Source organism: Onychostoma macrolepis, chromosome 24 (genome assembly GCF_012432095.1).
Source record: "Onychostoma macrolepis isolate SWU-2019 chromosome 24, ASM1243209v1, whole genome shotgun sequence".
Taxonomy (NCBI): domain Eukaryota; kingdom Metazoa; phylum Chordata; class Actinopteri; order Cypriniformes; family Cyprinidae; genus Onychostoma; species Onychostoma macrolepis.
In genome coordinates, this window is record NC_081178.1 from 5292551 (window position 1) to 5317904 (window position 25354).

The window sequence follows — 25354 nt, forward strand, 5'->3', positions numbered from 1 at the left end:
TGTTTCGAAAGTATCCCCGTAAAGCAAACATGTCTTAACATGAGTCTAGTTTGATAAAATCACTTACCAGCCTTTCCTGAGTAAGTTGCATCCAATTTTATCATCATATCAAGCCAGTAAACAAAATTGTGAAAGGATTGTATTTTATGTATTTGTATTGATTTTATGTAAAAAAAAATTACATTTGCAATATTTTTTTAAATATTATACATGTCTTTACTGTCACTTTTGATCAATTTAATGCATCCTTGCAAATAAAAGTATTAATTTCTTTTTAAAAACTTTAAGACTTTTTGAATAGTAGTGTATTCTGGTACTACCATGTTTTTTTGGTAATATGCCAGTATATATGGAAGTACCTTGGTATTGCTACCTGAGACCACCACTTTATTATTAACCACTGAATTATTACTATATTCATTCACAGTAGACCAACCTCAAAGAATACCATGATAGTACTGTAGTACATGTCCACAAAGCCATGGTTTTAACACAATATCATATCCATAGACTATGCAAGTAATGAAGACATTTACTCAGACTCTTTCCTGTTTCGTCTGATATTGTATTGTTGTTATATACTCATATTTGGCAGAAAAGCAATTGCATTAAACGAGTGCTTAATGCAGCTGTGATTCCCAACTGCATGAAGCATTTGCAGACATTCCCAGGTTTATTAAATGACTCCTGATTGAAATTGACCTTAATTTGTAATCTGTCATTGGCTCCTGCACAGACGAAGCTTTGAGTTCCACGCCGATGCTCCGCCTCTACGATTGCTCCGCTGTTGCCATGGCAACAGAGGGTCAGGCAGCCTGGCCTGCCGCCGCCAAGCGTGTCATCAATCCTCGGCGTTTACTTTTGAGTGACAGCGGAGAGATTAAATGTTTCTGCCCTCTTGGCACCAGCTGCCCCTCTGAAATCTAAATTAGAGATTAGAATCAGAACGACGGATTCCTGAAGACCCAAACCAGGGATGAATTTCAAAAGCGTCGCGAAAAGTCTCATATACCTCTGCCAGCGACAGTAAGACTTGGTACCTTATTGTCATTTTCTTTTTAGCATTTGCAGCAAAAACTGAGAGCTGAAAAAAATCTATTTTGCACGGCTTTCTGCCAAATGTCAGAATGAGCAGGAAACTTTGCTGAAGGGATTTTTGTTCTGTCCTATCTTGACATGTTCAGACATGCCCTTACTGGCTCCAATGCAATTACTTTAAAAGCTTCAGTGAATGCGCTAGAAAAAAGCTGTTAAATTAAATTCTTTTCAGTTAAACAACCATTTTTTAACCATTTTGGTGCTTCTTAATGCAAGCATTATTGCACTTATTTTAGAGTTGTGAACTAATTGATTCCTCAAATCTTTTGGATCGTGGAACTACTAAAAGGGATTTTCGGACCAATTTCAGCCTGTTTTGCATGCAAGCATCACTTGCATTTTCTTTAGTAAATAAATTATTTTTGCAGTAGGAATGTGCGACATTGACGACATTTTTATTTTTATTTTTTGCTAACGATAATTTAAACATTATTTTGCTCAGTGTGTTTTTATGCTGGTACCTTGGCTGGTTTAGGCCTGTCATGGATAAAAAGATATGACACTAAAACCGCTGATTCGCAAACGGCTGATTCTTTTAGAAACAAAGCAAGTGGTTGTCTTTATGAATGAATCATTGAATTACTGACTCAAATGATTCCTTCAAGAACAAAACACCAAAGTATTGCTATAAAGGCTGGAATACACTACACGACTTTTAAAATCTGAACAGATTTTTAAAACACTAGGCATCATACACTTACCGACTATGTAAATAGTGACAAAGGAAAACTGGGCATCATACACTACGCGACTGAAGATCATACACTACCAGACTTTAAAGTTGTTCCGATCACAACGAATTCATGCAGAAACGTGCGCCTTGTTGCTAGGAGACGCATGACAAATGAAAACATATGTGTTCTAAAATCGGCTGAAAATATCAAATATGTTTGATATCCTCCGACTGGATGGAGTCGTACTCCATCCAGCGATTTTCATACACCACGCGATTTTCTGTGGAATCTGTCAGCTGTAATCTGGCTCCGACTTTCCTCAACTAGCGTCAACTTGTTCAGACTGTAAAATCGGGGGAAAATTGGGGCAAAAATTACGTATTGTATTCCAGGCTTTAGACAAACAAATGTTCTGATCCGGCTTTGTTTGGAGCTATTTTAATTGGCGAAACAAAAAAGCATTAACTGCTCTATTTTCTGAACTGTTGTATACAGTTAATATCACATTCGCAATCGCAATCATGCTCACACGCTAATATTTAGGAAAATGGTAGCCGTGCTTGTGTGATATTACTTAGTGATGGTTCACCCAAAAATTTTAATTACCCCAAGATTTACTCTTCCTCAAGCCATCCTCGGTCTATATGAGTTTCTTCTTTCAGACCAATGCAATCAGAATTATTTATTTAAAAAATTGTCCTGGGGTGTGTTTCCCAAAAGCAAATATGGTCACAAGTTCCATTGTTACCAATAGAGTTCAATGGAACTAACGAGTTGGCTAACGATGCTTTTGGGAAACACACCCCTGGTTGTTCCAAGCTTTATAATGGCAGTGAATGGGGTTTGAGGTATGAGTCCATGATTCATAAAAAAATGCTTCACACTGCTCCAGGGGGGTTAATAAAGGCCTTCTGAAGTGAATCGATGCGTTTATGTAAGAAAAATATCCATATTTATAATCTCATTACATAATCTCTATAGCTTCCCCTAGCTGTTGCACACACATTCATGAGATAGTGGCGTTCCTGCCAATGACATAGGGCGTAGGCATAAGCTCCTGTGAGAAGTGACCAACGCAGAGTGCAAAGAAAAACACCAGTCAAGAATTCGAAGTACAAAATGAGGATTTGTAAAGAAAAATGTTGGAGGATTTCGATATATGCGCCAAGAGGAAACTGGGGTTCCTTTTGTTTTATAAACAAATCTTTGTTCTCGTGAGACTACCATATTCTCACTGGAGCTTACACTACACCTATGTCTGACGTCATCTTCTGGAACGCCACTCTCTAGTGAATGTGGAGCACTTTTTATGATGAGTGAATGTTCTTTTTTGCGCTTCAAAATCTCAACCCCTATTCACTGCCATAATAAAGCTTGCGAGAGCCAGGATATTTTTTAATATAACTCCAATTGTATTTGTCTGAAAGAAGAAAGTCATATACACCTAGCATGGCTTGAGGGTAAGTAAATCATGGGGTAATTTTCATTTTTGGGTGAACTATCCCTTTTACTATTATCATATCTTATAACTATAAAAAACTAAAAACACATACAAGGATATTTTTGCTCTCAGAACTTGAAATATAGGGTCATTCGAGCTGCATTCTAATAGGCTTCATCATGCAGTGAATTCTTTTGGCCTCTCAAGACATTTTTTAGTTTGTTTTTTGCAAAGTGAGTGACGCTCGATAATGTCAGTTTGCATATTGTTAAAACAGCAGTTACAATATTGTAGGCAATAAATATCACAAACCCCTATTGTGCATATTTATTATGCTTGCAGGTGTATTCACATTGGCCCACATGAACATATTGTTCACTTTCTCCTGTTACTATGCTGAAATTCTAAAAAATTTAGTTTTTAAGCTCAAGGGGAAGCATTGACGAAATAAAAATAGCTATGGACACAGGTGAACTAATTAAAAGTGTAGTGTTCTTGGCATAATGGCTTTATGGATAATATCTCTCAGTCGATATGAGGTCACTGGTTGAAATCTCCATGTAGGGTCATGTTGTGTTTCGTTCTGCTATTATTAACGTCCCTCACTGCTCCATCGGGCTGTACTTCAGTGCCCTCGGTGAACCTCTTAATGCCAATTTACTCCAGAGGTCACTGAACTTGGAAGTAAGGATTTGCTATGAGGTACAAACTTCCACAGGTTTCAGTCATACACTGTGCAACAAGCATTCAATCATTATATTTATCCAATAGGAGGTGCTCAGAAGTGTCAAAGCTCCATCATGCATTTCCCAGAACAAAATAGAGTTAAAGTAAAGGGAGGTCATGCACTGAATGAACTGAACTGAATGCTGACTACTTTTTATAGTGAAATAGTATGCATTATGCTACATTGTCACATTTTCTCATCACGTTGCATGTCAAGAGTGTCCTGCTCTAATTGCTCTGCATTTTTAATTTGATTTGGTATAATACCTTTTATCTTTAATTTTTGGCAGTCAGATCAAATAATGAATCAAAACATGTTTCAAAATAGTCACTCCGGTCACTTCATGTTTATTTATCACACTGGAAATGGAAAGTCAAGTTAGGTTCATTGCATTTTGCACAAATTAGTCCCCTCATGAACAATGCTCACATAATCAAACTAGTTCAGTCTATTTTGTGTTTATTACTTTTAATAATGATTTAATCATTAAAAGGATATTTTCATAAAAAAATTTATTAAAAAATAATTGTGTGTGTGTGTGTGTGTGTGTGTGTGTGTGTGTGTATATGTATATGTATGTATATGTATATATATGTATACAGTCATGGCCAAAAATATCGGCACCCTTGGTAAATATGATCCAAGAAGGCTGTGAAAATTAATCTGCATTGTTAATCCTTTTGATCTTTAATTAAAAAAATTCACAAAAATTTAACCTTTCATTGGATAATAAGAATTTAAAATGGGGGGAAATATTATTATGAAATAAATGTTTTTCTCTAATACACATTGGCCACAATTAACGGCACCCTTTTATTCAATACTTTTTGAAACCTCCACTTGCAAGTTTAACTGCTCTAAATGTTCTCCTGTAATGCCTGATGAGGTTAGAGAACACCTGACAAGAGATCAGAGACCATTCCTTCATCCAGAATCACTCCAGACCCTTTAGATTCCCAGCTCCATGTTGGTGCTTCTTCTCTTCAGTTCACCACTCATTTTCTGTAGGGTTCAGGTCAGAGGACTGGAATGGCCAGCAGAAGCTTGGTTTTGTGCTCAGTGACTCATTTTTGGATTATTGTACAGTTGGAAGATCCAAACATGGCCCATTATAAGATTTCTAAGAGTCAGTCACTTATTGATTTTTTTTTTATCTGTTGGTATTTGATAGAATCCATGATGCCATGTGTCTAAACAAGATGTCCAGGACCTCCAGCAGAAATATAGGCCCACAACATCAAAAATACAGCAGTATATTTCATTGTACACATGGGGTACTTTTTATCCCTGTGTTCACCAAACCCATCTTGAGTGTTTGCTGCTAAAAAGCTCATTTTTTTTAGTTTCATCGGACCATAGAAGCCAGTCCCATTTGAAGTTCCTGTCGTGTCTGATAACTGAATATGCTGGAGTTTGTTTTTGGATGAGCGAGGAGAATTGTTCTTGAAACCCTCCCAAACAACATGTGGTGATGTAGGTGCTGTTTGACACTTTTTTTTTAAGGTTTTCTGACCCCGAGACTCAACTATTTTCTGCAATTCTCCAGCTGTGGTCCTTGGAGAGTCTTTAGCCACTCAAACTCTCCTTCTCACCGTGCATTAGGATGATATAGACACACGTCCTCTTCCAGGCAGTTTCGTAACATTTTATGTTGATTGGAAATTCTTAATTATTGCCCTGATGGTGGAAATGGGAATTTTCACTGCTCTAGCTCTTCTTAAAGCCACTTCACTAATTTGTGAAGCTCAATTATCTTTTGCTGCACATCAGAAATATATTCTTTGGTTTTTCTCATTGTGATGGATGATTAATTTGGAATTTGGGCTTTTTGTTTTGTTTTCCCTCCTATTTATATTTCTGTGAAAACATGAAGCCATGGCTGGATAATTGCATGTTCATAATCACCCAGGAGTGCTCAAAATTGTGAATATGAATGGGAATATACTTCAGAGATATTTTACTCATAAGAATTTCTAGGGGTGCCAATAATTGTGCCAATAATTTGAGAAAAACATTTATTTCATAATGATATTTCCCCCCATTTTAAATTCTTATTATCCAATGAAAGGTTAGATTTTTGTGAATTTAAATAAAAGAGCAAAAGAATTAACAATGCAGATTAATTTTCACACACACACACACACACACACACACACACACACACACAGAGTATGTATATATGGCACACAGTATATGTATATGTGTATATAGATCAAATGTATTTATAGTTTATAATTAATTTTATAATTTATTATACTTCTTACTGTAAAATCAAATTAGTGTTGAAGTAATAATTAAATTAAGAATTATTTATTTATTATTACAGTAATTTGTTTCAACATTATATAAGCCTATAATTTATGTACTTTTATTAAATACATTTTGTATTAAATATATTTTTAATTTTTTTATTTAATTAATTTTTCATATTTTCATTCAGTCAGTTAACATTGTTACATAATTCCTGTACCATGCCACTGTACCATTCTGTGCCTTTCAATGGCTCCTTATTTAAATTCCTGACACTTTTAGGTGAAGTTCAACCAAAGCGAGCCCTTTCCTCTCCAGGCTGTTCATATATTCTACACATTGCCTTGCCTTCTTCACCTGTCATAATCTGTAAAGATCTCACCCTTCCTCTTTTGTCCTCCTAGAAGATTACTGTAAGGCAAGTTTTATTCGACTCCACAAACTTTCCTACTATAAAAAAAGTGCAATTTAATTTGAGAGAATCTCAATGGCATCAAAGTTCCATCAGCTTTCAGCGCCAGCGGCTGCGAGGAAGGAAAAAAACACATCTGTTGAAAAGGGAATAAATGAAGGGTGAAAAATCAGTCTCAGACTCTCATCTCACTGCTGGTGTCAAAATAACTCAGATTTCGAATAAGGCTTGCCTAATTTCAATTGTTGGCTGATATTTCTTTTTTATCAGTGTTAACAGAGATTCCCATGTTTCCATGTGCTGTATAATGAAGCAGGAGCGATGGGTGGCTTTCTGCTGGGTTTAATCATTAGTCATGTTTAGACATGCAAACACATTCATCCCAAACACTCATTTACACGCTCACTAACTCATTCGCTCTTTCTCTCTCTTTCTCCATCCCTTGTCCAACACTTCACAACTGCCAGAAGGTATGCGTAAGCTGAAAATGGGAAATGTTTGTGCGATCAGATTGACGGGGCTAGAGGGGGTTCCTCAGGGGTGTATCTTCAGTCCCTTAATCTTGATGGCGTTGACGTCAGCGGCACACTGCCTGCTGGTAAATGAGCTTTAGAGACGACCGTGTTGTAGAAACGATATAATTAATGTTATTCTGTGTTCTTGCAGGAGGGAGGTTTAAAAAGGAGATTGTGGTGGATGGGCAGAGTTATCTCTTGCTGATCAGGGATGAAGGTGGCCCGCCAGAACTGCAGGTAAGCCACAAGTTAAATATGAAATCGGCAGTTATTATAGTTAACCAAAACTAAAATTAAAACCATAAAAAATGTTACTTGAAATAAAATAAACATTAACTGAAATAAATAAAAATATACTAATATGTATTACATATATAAAGCTAGATGCCAAGACAGCATTTCTCATTTTAATTTAGTATATCTTGATGCACTAAAATAACTAAAACGTGGAACACAAAAGGAGATGATATGCAGAATGTTCATGCTGCTCTATTCCATAGAAAATTGATTGTACAACAAAGTATATAGTGACCAGTGGCTATTGAGGTCCAAAAAAGGGTGAAAAGGCCATGTATGGTACATGTGTTCATCATGACTTGTATTATAGAGAAGGACCCATTTTACAATTAAAATATGATATACTGATAATAATTCATAATGTGCAATATAAAAATGGATGTTCATTATGAGATTTGCTAAAGATTACATTTAACAGTATTCTTAAATTTGTAGTGTTTTTATAGATTGAAGCAAAGTAAGGATTAGATGACAGCAAAGGTAAACTAATTGTAAAAGTAGGGGAAATGAACATACACTTTGGTCATTGTATGCTTGCACTGTATGGAAAAGAGCAGCATGAGCATTCTTAAAGTCGTTTCGGGTGAATTTTCTGGTCATGTAAGGACGTCTAACTGTAGCGTTTGTGGATAAAAACTGTTTACATATTTCCTTGTAAAGTACTAGTAATACCCCAAACACCTTAATTATCTTGTTCAATTTGCAGCTCCAGGGCTGCATGCTGACGCGGCGCTACAATAATTGATGATATCCGAGAAAGTGAGATTTTTCGCAAGTTGAGAAAAGCAGAGAACTGTCCAAATAGCTGCTAAAATATTCCACAAATGTGTCACCCAGTCTTCATTCCCCCAGCAGAGAGCGGGACGCGGGGCCATGTCGATATGAACCGCTGTACTTGCCCCATGGGGCCCATTTCAGGGTGGCCATATTTTCACATTTTGCTGCGGCTCAGTGTAATTATAGTCTGATGGTTCTCACGGCAGCTTTCAGCTGTGGATGAGTACTGACTTCCTGTGTTGTGGGAATGGGGATTTCGAGTGAAACTTTTCTGCCAGTGTAGCTCCTGGTGGAATTGCGGTGATAATTATTCTCTGTTAGTCTGTGTTCCGTTTAGCTGGTTTTATGGTAATGCGTAATTGATTAGAATGCAAATTACCACAAGAATTTGTAATGTGGCCCTTCAAATTTCAAGCAGACGTCAGTGAGTGTGTCTCAGGGCTCCGAAACAATTCGAGTTGCTGGTCGCGTTATTTATCCATGATTAGAATTATTCTCCTGCAGGAAATGGAAAACAAATAGAGGAATAACTCACACGTAAGGCTTCAGTAAACTACTAAAATCGCTTAAAATTACTGAAATGTACCTGCCTACACTACAAAATATAACTAGCATATAACATGGTTCATCTGCTCAGTAGCTGTTCAGATGATAGATAGAGGCTTATTATATTTAACGGAAACTAAATAAAAAAACAAAAACATTTTTGATATAATATAAACATTAAATTAAATTAAATATATAAAAATATATATTTTACTAGTTACCACGGCTTAATTTATCTTGATGTACTAAAATAACAAATAAATAAATAAAATACAAAAACAAAACCTTCAAAAAATGAAAAAACAAAAAAACCATAACAAAATTGCTCAAATTTGATCTAAAATGAACGTGGAAAATATAGAAATAAAAACTGATTAAAAATATTAACAAGTATAAAGTAATATTAAAAATATTAACAAGTAAAATATTAACTGCAATAGTGTCTTTCAGTGGTACAAAAATAATACATAAATACTAAAGTTGGTACTAAAATAATGCTGTGTGTATATATATATGTGCGTGTGTATATAAATATTTATGTGTGTATATATATATATGTATATGTGTGTATATGTATGTATGTATGTATATGTATATATATATATATATGTGTAATATACATTTTTCAATATAAGCCTATTGAATAAAAGTATTAATTTCTTTCAAAATAAAAAAGGCTACTAACCCCAGATTTTTAATAAATACACAAAATTGCTAAAACTGGAACCAAAATTACAATGAAAAAACTAAATGATAAAAACTGATTCAAAATATTAATATAATATAGTATATTGTTTAAAAAAGCAAAATCTGATAGCTAAATCAAAAGGAGTTATTTGAAGATGCTGAGATTGATACGGTTTTGTTGTTGCATTTCAGTTTGCTGCCTGGGTGGACGCGGTGGTGTTCGTCTTCAGCTTGGAGGATGAGATCAGCTTCCAAACAGTTTATAACTACTTCCTGCGTCTTTCCAGCTACAGGAACACGGCAGAGGTTCCCATGGTGCTGGTGGGGACGCAGGGTGAGTCATAACACCATCACTGACTCTATTATTCTTCTACAGTAGAACACAGGATGCACCAAATTTGATGTGCACTTGTTTTTATTAAATCCACCATGAAAGTCTCGCACTTAGTCATAGTCTAAAGGTGACGAAATGGTACGTTCGTCTTGCTTTCACAAAGCAGCAGGATATGAAGTCTCATCTGCAGTGAGCTGAAAGACTCTTTCTTACACATTTGCCCAGTACTTGTATGCAAATTGCACTTTGATGAGACACATAATTAACAATTATGAGCATGTAAATGCTGTACTGTCATTATGTGTGCCGAAGAGAGAGTTTAAAGGAATAGTACACCCAAAAATTAATATTCCATGTCTTATGCCATCATATGATTTCTAGATGCTATCAGCGCTGCCAACCCGAGAGTGATAGATGACGCCCGGGCTCGAAAACTGTCCAACGACCTGAAACGCTCCACATATTACGAAACCTGCTCCACCTATGGTCTTAACGTCGAGAGAGTCTTTCAAGATGGTGAGATGCCAGATGTGTTAACCAGTGTCTCTGAACACTACTTTAAGTGTTTATCCTCAGGTGTGAGTTTACCAACCTGGTTTGCAGTTCATTTTCTCTGTTCTTCATGACCTTTAGGGTTGACCTCTGTAAATGAAGTACATAGCTTGTCTTTTATATATAAATGTGGATCAGTATTGGACTGCAGTTCCTTGTTTCTCCTGATAATTTTTGGTAATATTTTATGTGAATCCTGTGTAAGCTGTAAAAATTCTAAAAGTATTTTTGTGAAGAGCTTGTAAGAATGTTTTTAGAACAACAAATCTAGCCCATCCAAGCCAGTAATTTTATCCATTTATTCAGGAATGCATTTTTTTATATATATATTTTTTTTTCCATTTCTAAATAGGACTTTTTTATGAATTACTTTCCATTTTATCATTATTATTATTGGTGTTGTTTTTGTTGTTGATATATTTACAATAATAATAAAATAATAAACAAATTAATTTTCATTTACACTGTAAACATAATGAAAACAATAACAAGAATACTATTATTATTATTATATTAACAACAAAAATAATTATTGTTGTTGTTGTTATTATTATTTAGACACAGACTAAAACTTTTAATAAGCGAAAATGAATTTCCAATAGCAATAATTATTATTATCAATGTTGTTGTTAATATAAAATAATAATAATTATTATTATTATTATTATTATTATTATTATTATTATTATTATTATTATTATTAGTTAGACACAGGTTAAAACTTTTAATAAGCAAAATTAATTTTCATTTACACTATAAACATAATGAATCAATAATAATAATAATTATTATTATTATTATTATTATTGTTATTATTGTTATTGTATTAACAACAAAAACAGTGATAATAATTATTATTGTTGTTATTTTTATTTAGACAAAAACTTTTAATAAACAAAAAAGAATTTCCAGTTACAATAACTATTATCATTGTTGTTGTTAATATAATACTAATAATACTATAATGTTCATAAAACATGTTATGCTTTGTTGTTGTAGTCTAATGATTATTTTTAGCAGATGTAAAGCAATAATTACATATCAGTTAAAACATTCATTGCACGCTGGTTATCAGACACTTAAAAATAGTTGACATCATAACATACTTTTTCATATAGCTAATTACATGGTGAGTGAGAGAGTTTCTCTGTCGGTCATTTATTTTGTGTGCCAAATATATTTATTTGTATAATAATTGTAATTACATAATGACTTTAAAAAGCTGAAGTGATTACCGTTATATATTTGTTAGAATATGCATGACTCAACATTGTAACTAATTGCAAAAGCTGATTAATCAGTCAATGTCTACTGATTAATCAGTGAAATAATCGGTGATTAATCGTTCTAATAATCGTAAGATTAATCGATTATCAAAATAATCTTTTGTTGCAGCCCTATTCTGGATCCTGCTTTTATCTCCTCATCTAACAAAGAGCTGTGTTTTTCCAGCGTGTTTTATGTCACTAGTGGTTAGTGCATTTATTACAAACAATCCTGAGAACCTGCTGGAATATCAGTGGCACTCTGAGTTCACTGATAGCGCTCTCTTCCGCCCACTGTCGTCATGTGGCATGATTGTATCGCAGAGTAAGCTACAGAAATCTGCCCACACATCTCTTTTGTGTCCCTCTAGCCGCCTGCTCGAGGTAGAGTGGTTTCACAGCACCTAGAAATACATATTACATAAGTATTTATCAAGCAGCCGCGCAGTAATCTGGTATCGCTGCTCTATATATCCGTGTGAGACTTCCTCCCGCGGTTGCAGGGGCAGCTTTATTGCTCCACAGTGTTGCAGTTTCCTCCGCGCTCTCCAATATCATAGTTGTCAGGATGGATTTCTCTCGTCCCTGCCTTTATTGCTGGGGTGTTGACGGTTGCTGTTTTCTCCTGCGTGTAATTGCCTCCTCGGGCTGCATTTGAAATAATTAAAAGACAGAGATGCACTTGTTGTCTGGAGACGGTGAGCTGTTCGACTTTTTGAAAACGCAGACGGACCAACATCATCTCGACTTTGCCGGTTCTTTCGCTTGTGTGCAGCTCGTTCTTTCTCTGTTACTTTGTTTTCATTTACACTATAAACATAATGAATCAATAATAAGAATGTTATTATTATTAATAATAATTATTATTGCTATTATTATTATTGTATTAACAACAAAAACAGTAATGATAATAATTATTATTGTTGTTATTTTTATTATTTAGAGACAAAAACATTTTAATAAACAAAAAAGAATTTCCAGTAACAATAACTATTATCATTGTTGTTGTTAATATAATAATAATAATAATAATAATAATACTATGATGTTCATAAAACATGTTATGCTTTGTTGTTGTAGTCTAATGATTATTTTTAGCAGATGTAAAGCAATAATTACATATCAGTTAAAACATTCATTGCACGCTGGTTATCAGACACTTAAAAATAGTTGACATCATCATAAAACGACAATAGTGATCAATCTCTGTGAAGTTGATCATGTATTTTGATGTATTAATCTTTAAAGGTATGACCATGAAGGGGGTATTTATTATTATATTATTAGTAATTGTCTCCTCGGGCTGCATTTGAAATAATTAAAAGACCGATGCGCTTGTTGTCTGGAGACGAGATCATCTCGACGTTGCCGGTTCTTTCGCTTGTGTGCAGCTCGTTCTTTCTCTGTTACTTTGTTTTTGCGAAAAGTAAAAGTGAATAATGTTGAGTCACTTGTTAAATGGCTGTAGGCACACACCAAGTCTCCAGGGTTTCCAGTTTCATGCAGTAAATCTGCTCAAAAACATTTCACAGCTGGGGAAGAAACCTTATGTGCGTCATTAGAACTGAAAAATCGTAACATATTGTACATAAGTTTTGAACATCTCCTACCAAAATAAGCACTCAATGTCATATAAATTTATCGCCTTTTATGAATTATATTTGCAAATAAATTACTTTGTAGTATTGTTGTAGTCACATTTACTGCAAATCAGGGGCTTTGAAAGATGTTATAGGTTATTAATAGACAGCTGAATTATTAAATGTTCCCATAAGCATAGTTGGTCATTTGCAGAACTAAAACAACAAAAACAGCTAGTATTTTACCCTATGATTCAAAAGTTTGATGAGATTTTTTTTTTTTAACTGTCTTATGCTTGATCAAAAATACAGTAGAATTGTGAAATATTATTACAATTTAAATGAACTGTTTTCTATTTGAATATATTAACATTGTAATATTCTGATTTGCTGCTTAACAAACATTTATTTTTTGTTTTATTTTTTCCTCTTTTTTTTTTTTTTTTTTTTTTAGAAAACGTGAAGAACAGCAGTTGTTTGAAACAAAAATTATAAATGTCTTTACTGTCCCTTTTAATCTATTTAATGCATTGATTTCATAGTTGTAATATTTATGATGTGTGATTGCAGTTGCTCAGAAAGTGGTGGCGCTGAGGAAAAAACAGCAGCTTTCGATTGGTCCGTGTAAATCTCTGCCCAACTCTCCCAGCCACTCGTCAGTTCCGTCCGCATCCATCCCCTCTGTACACATCAATCAGGTGAGTCTGGGGTGTTTGTTCTGATCTAGGATCAGCCTCATTTAGCCTAAACCTGTCCTGAAGCAACTAGCATGTAAACTGAATCACAATTGGCTAGTTGTTATTTAGAATGCACATATTTAAGTTCACATATTTTAAGTTCTGTGTCATATTTTAAGTTACCATGGTATATTTTCTACAAAAATAGTTCATTATTTTGACTTTAAAAAACTGTCATCACAAATAAATTAAATAAAATTACAGAAATATTTATTATAGATTTACAACAGTAACAATAATTGTAGTAGCTATTTAATGCATTAAAAGGTTTACCGTGGCTACTAACAAACACTCATAGTGTGCAACAAAGGCATATGTGGTATCAGGACACAATTTTATGACATATTACTGCACACTTACATGTACTTTCCTATTATCATATTCATACAAGTATGAACAAGTATGAGAATTGGGACGGAAGAATAGGCCTTTATGAACTATAATAAACTATATAAAATGTGCTGCCTGTCAAAATCCAGAAAATCATGCTGATAATTTTGTGTTCACTCTATCTATCCATCTATCCATCTATCCATCTATCCATCTATCTATCTGTCTGTCTGTCTGTCTCTCTATCTGTCTCTCTGTCTGTCTGTCTATCTATCCATCTATCCATCTATCCATCTATCCATCTATCCATCTATCCATCTATCCATCTATCTATCTGTGTGCCTGTCTGTCTATCATCTCTCCATCTATCTCTCCATCTATCTCTCTATCTCTCTATCTATCTGTGTGCCTGTCTGTCTGTCTGTCTGTCTGTCTGTCTGTCCATCTATCCATCTGTCTATCTATCTGTCTCTCTGTCTGTCTATCATCTATCTATCTGTCTATCTATCTATCTGTGTGCCTGTCTGTCTATCATCTATCTATCTATCTATCTATCTATCTATCTATCTATCTATCTATCTATCTATCTATCTATCTGTCTATCTGTCTATCTATCCCCATTCCCACTCTGTTTGTTTCAGGCTGCTAATGGAGGAGGCGCGTTCAGCGATTACTCCTCCTCCGTTCCCTCCACCCCCAGCATAAGCCAGAGGGAGATGCGCATCGAGACGGTGGCCGCCTCCAACACTCCCACGCCCATCCGCAAGCAGTCCAAACGACGCTCCAACATCTTCACAGTAAGTATGAGGCAGCTAATGCAGAGCACCACGCACTCCCACTACTGAGAGTGCTGGACTTCCCCTGACTGCAGATCTCCCAGCAGCCCCTGCTGCTTTCAGACGGCCAGTGAGCTAGAGAGAAGCTGTTTCTAGGTCTGCAGTGAGTGGATCTGCCCTTAGGTCTCATCACCCCCTTCCCCTCAAACCCAGGGCAGTGGAGGGCAAAGCCAGAGAGCGTAATGCCATCTCTGACCACAAGAGGGAGGTATGGAGCTAAGTGTAACTGAATCCCTCCTGCCTCTGCTACCACCACAGAAGCGCATGACCACATGCTTTTTATAGCTACATATTTCAGTAAACGCGGGGAGGCAAGCATTAAAATGACAAGAGATGTTTAGAACAAGGAAAGGCGCTTTGATTTACGCTATTTTTTCCGCCATTTTTATTTGCCTCGTCCTTTATATACACTGTAAATTGAAAAGCTTTACACCAAGGGAACTTAGCTTTTTATCTTCTCTGGATTTGAATACCTGCCCTCCCCGATACTGATGTTTTCCCTGTGCCCTTCCTAATTTCACTGTGTCAATCAGCAAAATTCCCTAGCAAGCCCCGCCCCCTTCTCTTCTTTAACAGACATTCACCTAGCGTGTCTTTCCGCTGGAGCCAGACAGAGAGAGAGGCAGAGCCACACACACTGTACTAGCAACACCACCATCTCCAATCTAACCAATCAAGATCCACCTTTGTCCATTCAGCCAATCACCCCCCCCCCCTCCCCAAATAACCAGTCGAATTTGTCCCCATTCCCCTCAAAGTCTCCTCCAATCAAAAGGATCCCGCAAGGTGATTGGCTGCAGCAGTGGCGGCTCTTGTGCTAGCGTCCCCTGTCCTTTTTCTCCCTCCCTCCCTGCTAGGTCGTGTCTAACCCCGTCCACGCGAGACACGACGCTCTGCCGGTGCGCGTTACGGAGCCGAAGCACGCCACCTACCCCGTCTGGGTGCCCGAGTGGCAGAGCGAGCGGGAGTTTCAACTCATGACCTTCTGAGGAGCCGGACTTACAGTGTGGGCGGGAACAGGGGTGAGGGCGGGGAGGGAGAGTGGGAGGAGCCAAACCAAGAGGGAGGGGCCACGCAGCCTCTCTACGACGTTCAGAAGACGGCCGGGAGATCTGGATCGGTTACTAATTTCCCCTTTCGACGACATCTCTAACCAGTCATCTCATTGGCAATTGGATTATAATAGCCACTCTGAGTTAAATTTTTAGAAATAGCATGCGAAAAATGAGGAAAGCCTTTGTTTTGTGTTTGCTAGCTGATCACCAGAGTTTTCGGCAGCTTTTTTCAAAGTCATATACATATAATTTATGTTCGATATTATTTAATTGTTCCAAGTCAAGAGTGGCCTTATAATCATAGTCTTTTGGGTCATAGTGAAAGAGTAAATTTGTTACCACTAGTAGAGTAAAGGATAGCATTTGGACAGTCGCCTACAAAGAAAGAAAGAAAAAAATTATATATGTATTCAAATACATAAATACCAGTGCCAATAAATTAAGGTAAGACTGAATAAAAAAAGATTTTTTTGTTTGCAGTCAGTAACAACTAATTTTGTTCCACACTAAATAAAATATTTACATTTTAAAGAAAGCCATAATTAAATATTTTGTTAAAAATGTTATAAAAAATAATAATTACTTTTTAAAAAATGTAAAGACTAAAGCTCATGTAATTATTGAATCATATAAAAAGAACAGTTTGCCGATTTAGTAATATTTCCTGTCACCTCATAATTCATAACATTCTCTCATGAATATCATTTCATAAGTGTGTGTCTTTGCCACTAGATGTCAGCAGAGGACAGGAAACCAAGCACAGTGCTTCCATGATACCTAAAATGACCATTCAGATATTTTTATCATTGGTCTAATGTGGCGTCTGTTTATTTTCCATTCTGTGAGAGAACAGGAAGAGGGAAGGGGTTTATTTTATTTTATTATTTCACAACACATCATCACTATTTTGCCCTGTAAAAAGCCAATAATCATACTACATCCGCCATCATCTCCAATGTAGATGTCTACGCATTTTTGCGATCCATTGCCCCCCTTACAACCTTTCTGTCCACGCTCCCCGTGACCAAAGTGTTGAACTGTTTTTGTCGATATTTCCAGATTTGTTCTTCTGTTTCCAACCTTTCTTCAACTAAAAGGGCTTTCCAGCTTCTCCTCAATTAGACGAGCCCTTGGTGGTGGTGGTACGACCGCAATGCATTATGGGAGGGGGTCCTCAGTGAGGAGGAGCAAACAAGCGCTGCTTTATTCCCCCTAATAGCCCGCATTGCATCGTGGGTATCACCATGGCTTTCTTGGACACTTGCCCCTTGGCAGCCATGGTTGAGTTTAAAGGACATTTGGTTGGACAGAAAAAGACAGATTTCGAACTTGCGTTACATGAACACACTGAACTGAATCATAATCAGTCATTTTATTGCTAAATGTTCACCAACCCGGACAATAGCCATCAACAACGCCCAAAATTGCTTCGTAACTCAAACGGACAGAACTTTTGCGGTAATTCCGAACACTTTGCCAAGATATTCTGTTTTTTTTTTTTTTTTCTATTTATTTTCCTATTTATTGTCTTTCCTTTTGAGTTCTGTGTCTGATGGGTTAGTTTAGCTAGTCAAACTTCACACCGAACGCCACGAACCGCCCCCCGCGTCTCCGTTTCATCTTTATTAACAAGACCGCGGCTTTGTGAACCACGTCATACTGGAATGTGATGCTAGTCGAGGTCCCGATGCTGCACGGTCGGCATAGCGCCGGATCCCTCAAAGATAAAAAGATGTGAATCCGGATTCCGGATGACATAGCTTTTCTTGTTCGATATGCTGACCACCATTCAACTGTGAAACTAACATGATGTCACATGACGCCCTGAGACGTCACATTGCGTTGTGATGCGTTTATAAAGCCGCTCGTTTAGTTGATGCAGGTGCCGCGGCGGCGCGCGGAAGCGGTTTCCTCGCTCGGTGTGAAGTCTGAACGATATGAAGGCCTTCATAGACATAGAGAAGCGTGACAGAAATGCACCGACTTGTATGAATGTAGTATCTATTTGTGACCCAGAGCCATTATTTTGTTCTTTTGTTTGATTGTTTTTGCTTTTTCATTTTTTTATTTCATGACGATGTGCTAAGATGAACTGTTCCATGCGTTGCACACTGTTTCGTTTTTTTATATCATTCAATAATGGACAAATATAGACTGCCGTATATCTTGTATTGAATTTGATTTCCAATGGTATTCTATAGAAAGTATATTCTATACATATATGAGATATATGAAACAGCGCCTCTTTAGTCAAACTCTCTCTTGTGGGAACTGCAATGTGTGGCTCTGCCTGTTGACTATTTCCACGTAAACCTGTGACTTGATTTGTATGGTGTCTGTATATATCCAAACGAAAAAATAAACTGTTGAAAAATACACATTAGCCTAGTTTATTTGAGTCGATCATGAAACTTTATCTCTCTCTCCATTTGCGAATGAGCGCCATAATGTTGTCTGTCGGGTATGAGTGAGCATTCATGTTGCATTGTGGGTCATTTTGTATGAGAGGATTCATTGTTTAACATTTATTCTTTCCCTAATGCCATTTCCAGCCACTGAAAAGCGAAAGGACGTCTTGAAATCCAGAACTGAAATGATGTATAAACTATCTTTTCTTTCTCTTGATTTTGCTTTGTTTTGAAATGTTTGTGAATCTAACCCTAATTCTGAATCTTTTTTTTATTCTCGTCTGACATATGTTTGTCAGATGTTTTAACAGGTGGAAGCTGTCAGAATAAGATGCACCGTATTAACTCCCTCTTTTTTCCCTCTCTGCTAACCTTTTTTGTATATAAAGCTGCATTTATTGTTCTTGTATTGTTTGAATCTGATGCGTCTGTGGTTGGTAAAGCCACAGGGAGGCGCCAAAGATCACAAAAGAGCTCTTGGGGGGTTTAGTTCTGACTTCCTGTGTTTCGTTATTGGTCGAACTTGATATTTTCCGTTGTCGTTTTGTTCTGTGTGTCTGTCCTGGTCTGTGTAAATATATATCTATATATACTGCACGTTCAATGTGCTGCTGTATGTTTGCACCGTTCTGCTTGCGCGTTTATTTGAGCCTCTTTCTTGCGATTTTATGTTGTCCCCCACCACACACACCAACACTCACTTCACACACACACACATACACACTAGAGTTAAGGCACAACTCACACACACACACCCTCCCCACCTCCACGTGTGTTCCCAATTTGCTTTTTGCACTGACATCTTGTCTTGTTTCTTTGCAGTCACGGAAAGCCAGTGATCAGACAAAGAGCATTGAGAGTAAAACTGACAGTATAGGGAGTGGAAGGGCCATACCCATCAAACAGGTACGTCACCGCATTCGTACGCATATTATATGAGGTAAGTACACTGTAATAGGGTAGAACTGTAGACCGGTTATGAGGATTAGTCAAATGTCAATATCCTAAGGGTTTTTGTGTGTATATATGAAATGTGTGTGTGTGTGTGTGTGTGTGTGTGTCAGCACTAAAAGTGCATGCAAACTTTTTAAACTTTTTTGAAATTATGAACTTGATTGTTTTAAGTTTTCTCAGTCAGTTTCTTTGTGCGACCAACAGATGTCAGTGTAACACAGTTTAACTTTTTTTGCTTTTTCTATCTAACCTGTTGTCCTAATGGTGGTAGTTGGTATGCAGATTGCCGAATTATATGTATATTATTAAAATGTTATTATATATTGTAATTATTTATGTGATATATAACAATAATTTGGTAACCAACAAAATACTCTTTGCTTTTTTGTGAATCAGTTTCAACACTGTAAGAAATTGGTACTCCATCTTTGGCCTACTCTTCTCATGATGTGTTTGAATGTCCATGAACTTATATTTTAGGAAATATTGTCTTTGAATCGTTAAATTTCTTATTTAGTGTTTATTTTGGTTTTATGTTGGATATATCATTTTTATATTTTGTTCTGTGTGTGTGTGTTTGTATATATGTATGTGTGTGTATATATATATATATATATATATATATATATATATATATATATATATATATATATATATATATATATATATATATATATATATATATATATATATATATATATATATATATATATATATATTCATGCATGCATTTTTAGATATATATACATACACACACACACACACACACACACTCACACACATATTGCCTTTACAAGGAAATTTGTGTTTGGTGCATTTGAGTGTCCATGATTTTTTAAATAATTTAATATAATTTATGAAACTGTGTGTCCTTTAAAATTCCCTGTAATTTATTTTTTGCTTTGTTTTTTTAAATAATGTATAGAAACTTTTGGCAATCTTTAACATTTATGAGAAAAAAATGTCTTTACATTCTACATTAGTCCGTTTTTTTTTTTTTATTGTATTGGTTTGAACAGAAATTGAATTCTGTTTAGCGAAATACTCTGACGTCTGACGTCAGAAAGAGCTAATGTGGTTTTGAAAGGATTCGTCTTGGTAATTAGCGGTAGTTCTTGACGGAGTAGCTGTCAAATATTTATTTTTCTTTAGTAGAGTTGTTCATTCATTTGTTCTTTTTTGAGCCTCTGATTCAATTTTCAAATTAACCCTAGCCTTAACCTTTAACCCCTGCCAGAGATTAGCATTGTCACATTGAACAGACATCATCCCTGTGACAAGTGTCACATGCAACCTCTGACTTTAAGCAAATCTGGTTTCACACAGTAGTTTACATACGTTTAAAAAAAGAGTAGTTTCTAAGTATATTTAGAAATAGTTTCCATGTAGTAGTTTGTAGTTTACAAATAGTAGTTTACAAAGGCAGTTTAGAAATCATTTACAAATAGCAGTTTGGAAGTCGTTTATAAAAAATAAATAAGATAGTTTAGAAATAGTTTATATCACTAATTTAGAAGTAGTTTTCATGTAGTAGTTTAGGAATAGTTTCCAAATAAAATTGTTTAGAATTACCTTCCAAATAGTTTTCAAATGATAATTTTTCAAGGTAGTTTAGTACTCGTTTACAAAACTAGTTTAGAAATAGTTTATAAATACTAATTTCATAGTAGTATAGAAATAGTTTACAAATAAAATAGTGATAGAAGTCATTTACAAAGGTAGTTTAGATAGAGTTTGCTGAAGTGTTTTAGAAATTCTTGCCAAGTAGTAGTTCAGAGAAGGTAGTTTAAACAAAATTGATTTACAAAAGTAGTTTAGAAATAATTTCCAAATATATAAACTAGTTTGCAAGTAGTTTACAAAGCTATTTTACATATAACAGTTTACAAATAGTAGTTTAAAGTAGTTTAGAAACAGTTTACAAAAATAGTTTGTTGTTAAATGAATTTTGTAAATTCAATGCAATTCTGTTGTGTTCTGAGAGAAAAAAATTACAAATAATTTTATTATAAATTGAAGATCTGAAAAGTAAATTAATCTCAATTGCAATCTTTTTTGCATTTTTTTTTTTACTGAAAAGTTCATGAGCAATCAGGCGTATATGGATCATAGCATTAAGATGATGGGGGTGACGCGTCCCTCTTACAGTTAACATATTACACGTCTATATCCTCTGTCAACCTCCTTTACTTTACCTCCTTTGTACATCAATTACACTCCCGCTTTAAAGATTATCCCTTTAAGAGCCGTCATTGTAATCTGTTTGTCTGTAGTGGAGAGTCACAGAGAGAGTAAAGGAGAGGGGGGACGCCGGCCATGCTGGGATACCTTTGAATGGAGCTGATTGCCCGGCCAGTCAAATGCACAGTCAGGAAGATCAAAGTGCCATGGGAGTATAATTACCTCCCACTGGGCAAATTACACACTGTGGACCCCCCCCACACCCTCCCAATCAGTAAAAATGGTAAATAAGGACAACAATAGCAGTGATAGCTCAGGGGTGACACAGGGAGACTGTCAACACAAGGCTTTTGTGTTTAATCCCAGTAAGTTCCTCTTTCTTTCCCCCTCCGCTGACCACAGAACGGAGGCCATCCTGAAGATAGACGTGTCTGTTTGAGCTGCAGGAACACTGTGTGTCTGTAGGTTTAGGAGATGACAGAGGACAGACAGGTGTGTGGGCATTAAATAAGGCAGTCGTGTATTTATGTTGGCTAAATGGAATGTAGGTCTTGGTAAAAGGAGTCTAATGTAATGTAAACTACCTTTTGCATTACTTTTGAAGACATTTTTTAATATGTATATTCTTATGACATACGTCACATTCTCCTTATGTTTTACTTTATTTTATTGTTTTATATTTTATGCTTTAATCATTTTATTTTATGTTTACCTTTAGATTTAAGTGCATTAACATAATGCCCTGTTGCTTTTAATATAATTGTATTTTATTTTATTTTGTAATTCCCATTATTCCCACTAAGGTGTTTCTCATTGAAATTTCTTATACCATTTTCTGTTATTTTATACTCAAAATTTACTGTAATGCAATCCATTTGCATAATCTTTATGATTTTATACTCAAAATTTATTGTAATGCTATTTATTTACATCAAGATTTAATATTTTTACACTCACAGTTTACTGTAATGCTTTTTATTTGCATCATATTTTCTTTTGTACGCAAAATTAACTGTAATTCCATTTATATATTTATTTAAATCAAATTTTCTATTTTTTATACTGGTTTTACTGTAATGCAATTTATTTACTTTTTTTTTAATTTATACTCAAAATTGACTGTAATGCCATTTATTTATTTAAATCTAATTTTCTATTTTTTTATATTGATTTTACTGTAATGCAATTTATTTACCTTTTTTTATTATTTTATACTCAAACTTAACTGTAATGCAATTTATTTACATATCTTAAGGCAATACAACAAACACTACCATGATTGCTAATTTTTTGTAAATATACATTTATTAAACTATAAATATATAGTTTTTTTATTTTCAATTTTAAAATTTAAAAAATTTAAACTGAAATTAAAAAAATTGCTTTACAGTAATCTCTTACAAAAATTTACTGCAATAAAGCTGCAGTACACTGATATTAGACAGTAACTAGACAGTAGACATTTGATTTTTATTTTTGATATTTAGATTTATGATACTTTAACGCAGATAATAATTATTAACAAGTCAAATAAATCATGGTATTTCATGTTAACCTGCTACTTTTTGTAAGGAATAGGTTGAATGTGTTTTAATGATTTCAGAAGTAATGCATAATATCTGAATTATTAAAGTACATCGAGGTCATTTGTCAAGTTCCACAAATCCACCCTGTACAAATTGCTTTACGTTCTTTTTATTGCTGCTAGACGTTCATATTTGTCTGCTTTAGCATTGATCTGTTTCAGCACTGTGGGGTGTGATTTCACCGATCATGTTTATGCATCCATGACTGTTCGAAACAGACGTGACTTCTGTGACGGTCATGTACAAACACAGAGGCCGTTGCCAGAAGAGGTCACCCGGCTGTCCTTTTCATGTATTTGAGTGGCAAACCAATAGCACTTCTGTAGGAACACAGGCATTATTGAACAAATAATGAAAGGCCAGTTCAGCTAACAGATGGCTGCTGCTTCACAAATGACACTTCTAGTATAATGTTCATGATATATTGTGAACATCAAATACAGGCAAGAATACGAGTTTGACCAAAGCACTCAACCACATCTTTATTTACAGTGTTTTTAAAGGATTATTATATCAGTCAGAGCTGGAGAAATTAATTAACATTTTTATTTTTATTTTTTATTTTATGCCTTTGTCAGATTGCTGTGCTACAGTAGCTACATGAATGCAATATATGTGTGTGTGTATGTATATATATATATATATATATATATATATATATATATATATATATATATATATATATATATATATATATATATTAGTGGTGGGCATAGATTAATTTTTTAATCTAGATTAATCTCACTGTAATCTTGGAATTAATCTAGATTAATCTAGATTAAAATGGCTCATTTGAATTCTGCCAAGTAGATAAGTAAACAACTAGCAGTCATCAAGAATTTAATATTGATAATAACATTGAAGACATTGTATGATTATTCCTTAAAGATAAGGTTTTAATAGTTTAGTAGTAGTAGCCTATTACGTTCTGCCCAATGTCTTCAAGTGAAACCGAACTTTTATTTTGACGGGTTGCCGTGAGGATAGTTTTTCTCAAATGAAATGCTCGAATGCTCATGAAGTGACTCTCAGAGCAGTTCTGGAGATGTTGTTCATGTATTTATGTCCTCATTTAGTGAGACGACAGGCGTTAATATCGCAGCAAGCGCCACGCGGTCTTCTGTATGAGTAGTGAACAAACCCGCATCGCCTGCGCCATACATTAACACAGAGACACACAGAAGTCATATTTAAATAGGCGTTTTGCGGCTTAATATTTACAAATAGGAGTGGAGTGTGCTCACTTGTGTGTGCGCTTACGCTTGTTTGTTTGTGTGTGCGAACCGGGCGGAACTCCGCTGTGCGCTGATACAGAGAGCGCGACCATGTAACGAGAGACAGAAATGACTTGCCGATTTCCATTGGGAAGCTTCTTAAAATAAATTTTCCTGAAGCAAACCCGGCGGCTTCATAGCTGCATCCATGTTAGCACGCATACACACAGGTTGGAAGACTCGTTCTCGCCCCCCTACAGTGCAATTCGGCTAGGTATACATCCGCGCTAAAATATCAAGGTGAAAGTCATCATAGCTTGCGTAGTATAGATCCAGCTCCCAACCCAACTTTGAGAATAGATTAACGGCGATATTTTTTTTATCGCCCGATAAGAGTCTCACGTTAACGCAGCACGTTAACGCCGATAACGGCCCACCACTAATATATATATATATATATAATATATAATATTTTATTTAATAAAAATGTTAATATTATGTCTTATATTAATATTTAATAAGTCGTCTTTTTACATATTTTATTTCTCATTTTATTAATTTTATTTGTAAGCATTTGGCAGATTACTGTTTCAGTTTTTTTTTTTTTATTACATATAACAAGTCAATTTTTACATATTGTTTTCACTCTATTTTATTTGTATGCATTTGGCAGACTACTGTTCAAGTTGGTTTTCAACACATTCTTTGCTATTTTATTTTATTTACTGTTTGAGCTTAAATGTAATGTAATATAAAATATGTAACAAGCATTTGATTGATGCATTTATTCAAATCAAATATGTTACAAAGTAATGTTTAAAGTCCTTTTGAGAGACACTAAGTGTCAACAGGTTTTCAGTATTATTTCTAGGGTGGTTGAGTAGATAGCGTTGTATTG

At 35.2% G+C, this 25354-nt stretch overlaps 1 protein-coding gene across 3 annotated transcripts in view; it reads left to right on the top strand.

The window, feature by feature from the left end:
- Positions 1–25354, top strand: part of agap3 (ArfGAP with GTPase domain, ankyrin repeat and PH domain 3) — a 171436-nt gene that overhangs the window by 79320 nt on the left and 66762 nt on the right. For all 3 annotated transcript variants that reach the window (XM_058765033.1, XM_058765034.1, XM_058765032.1), the window contains exons 4-9: positions 7269–7354; positions 9617–9758; positions 10140–10274; positions 13726–13853; positions 14864–15019; positions 19344–19427. In XM_058765033.1, the coding sequence (XP_058621016.1) occupies positions 7269–7354; positions 9617–9758; positions 10140–10274; positions 13726–13853; positions 14864–15019; positions 19344–19427 (731 nt within the window). The remainder of the gene's footprint in view (positions 1–7268; positions 7355–9616; positions 9759–10139; positions 10275–13725; positions 13854–14863; positions 15020–19343; positions 19428–25354) is intronic.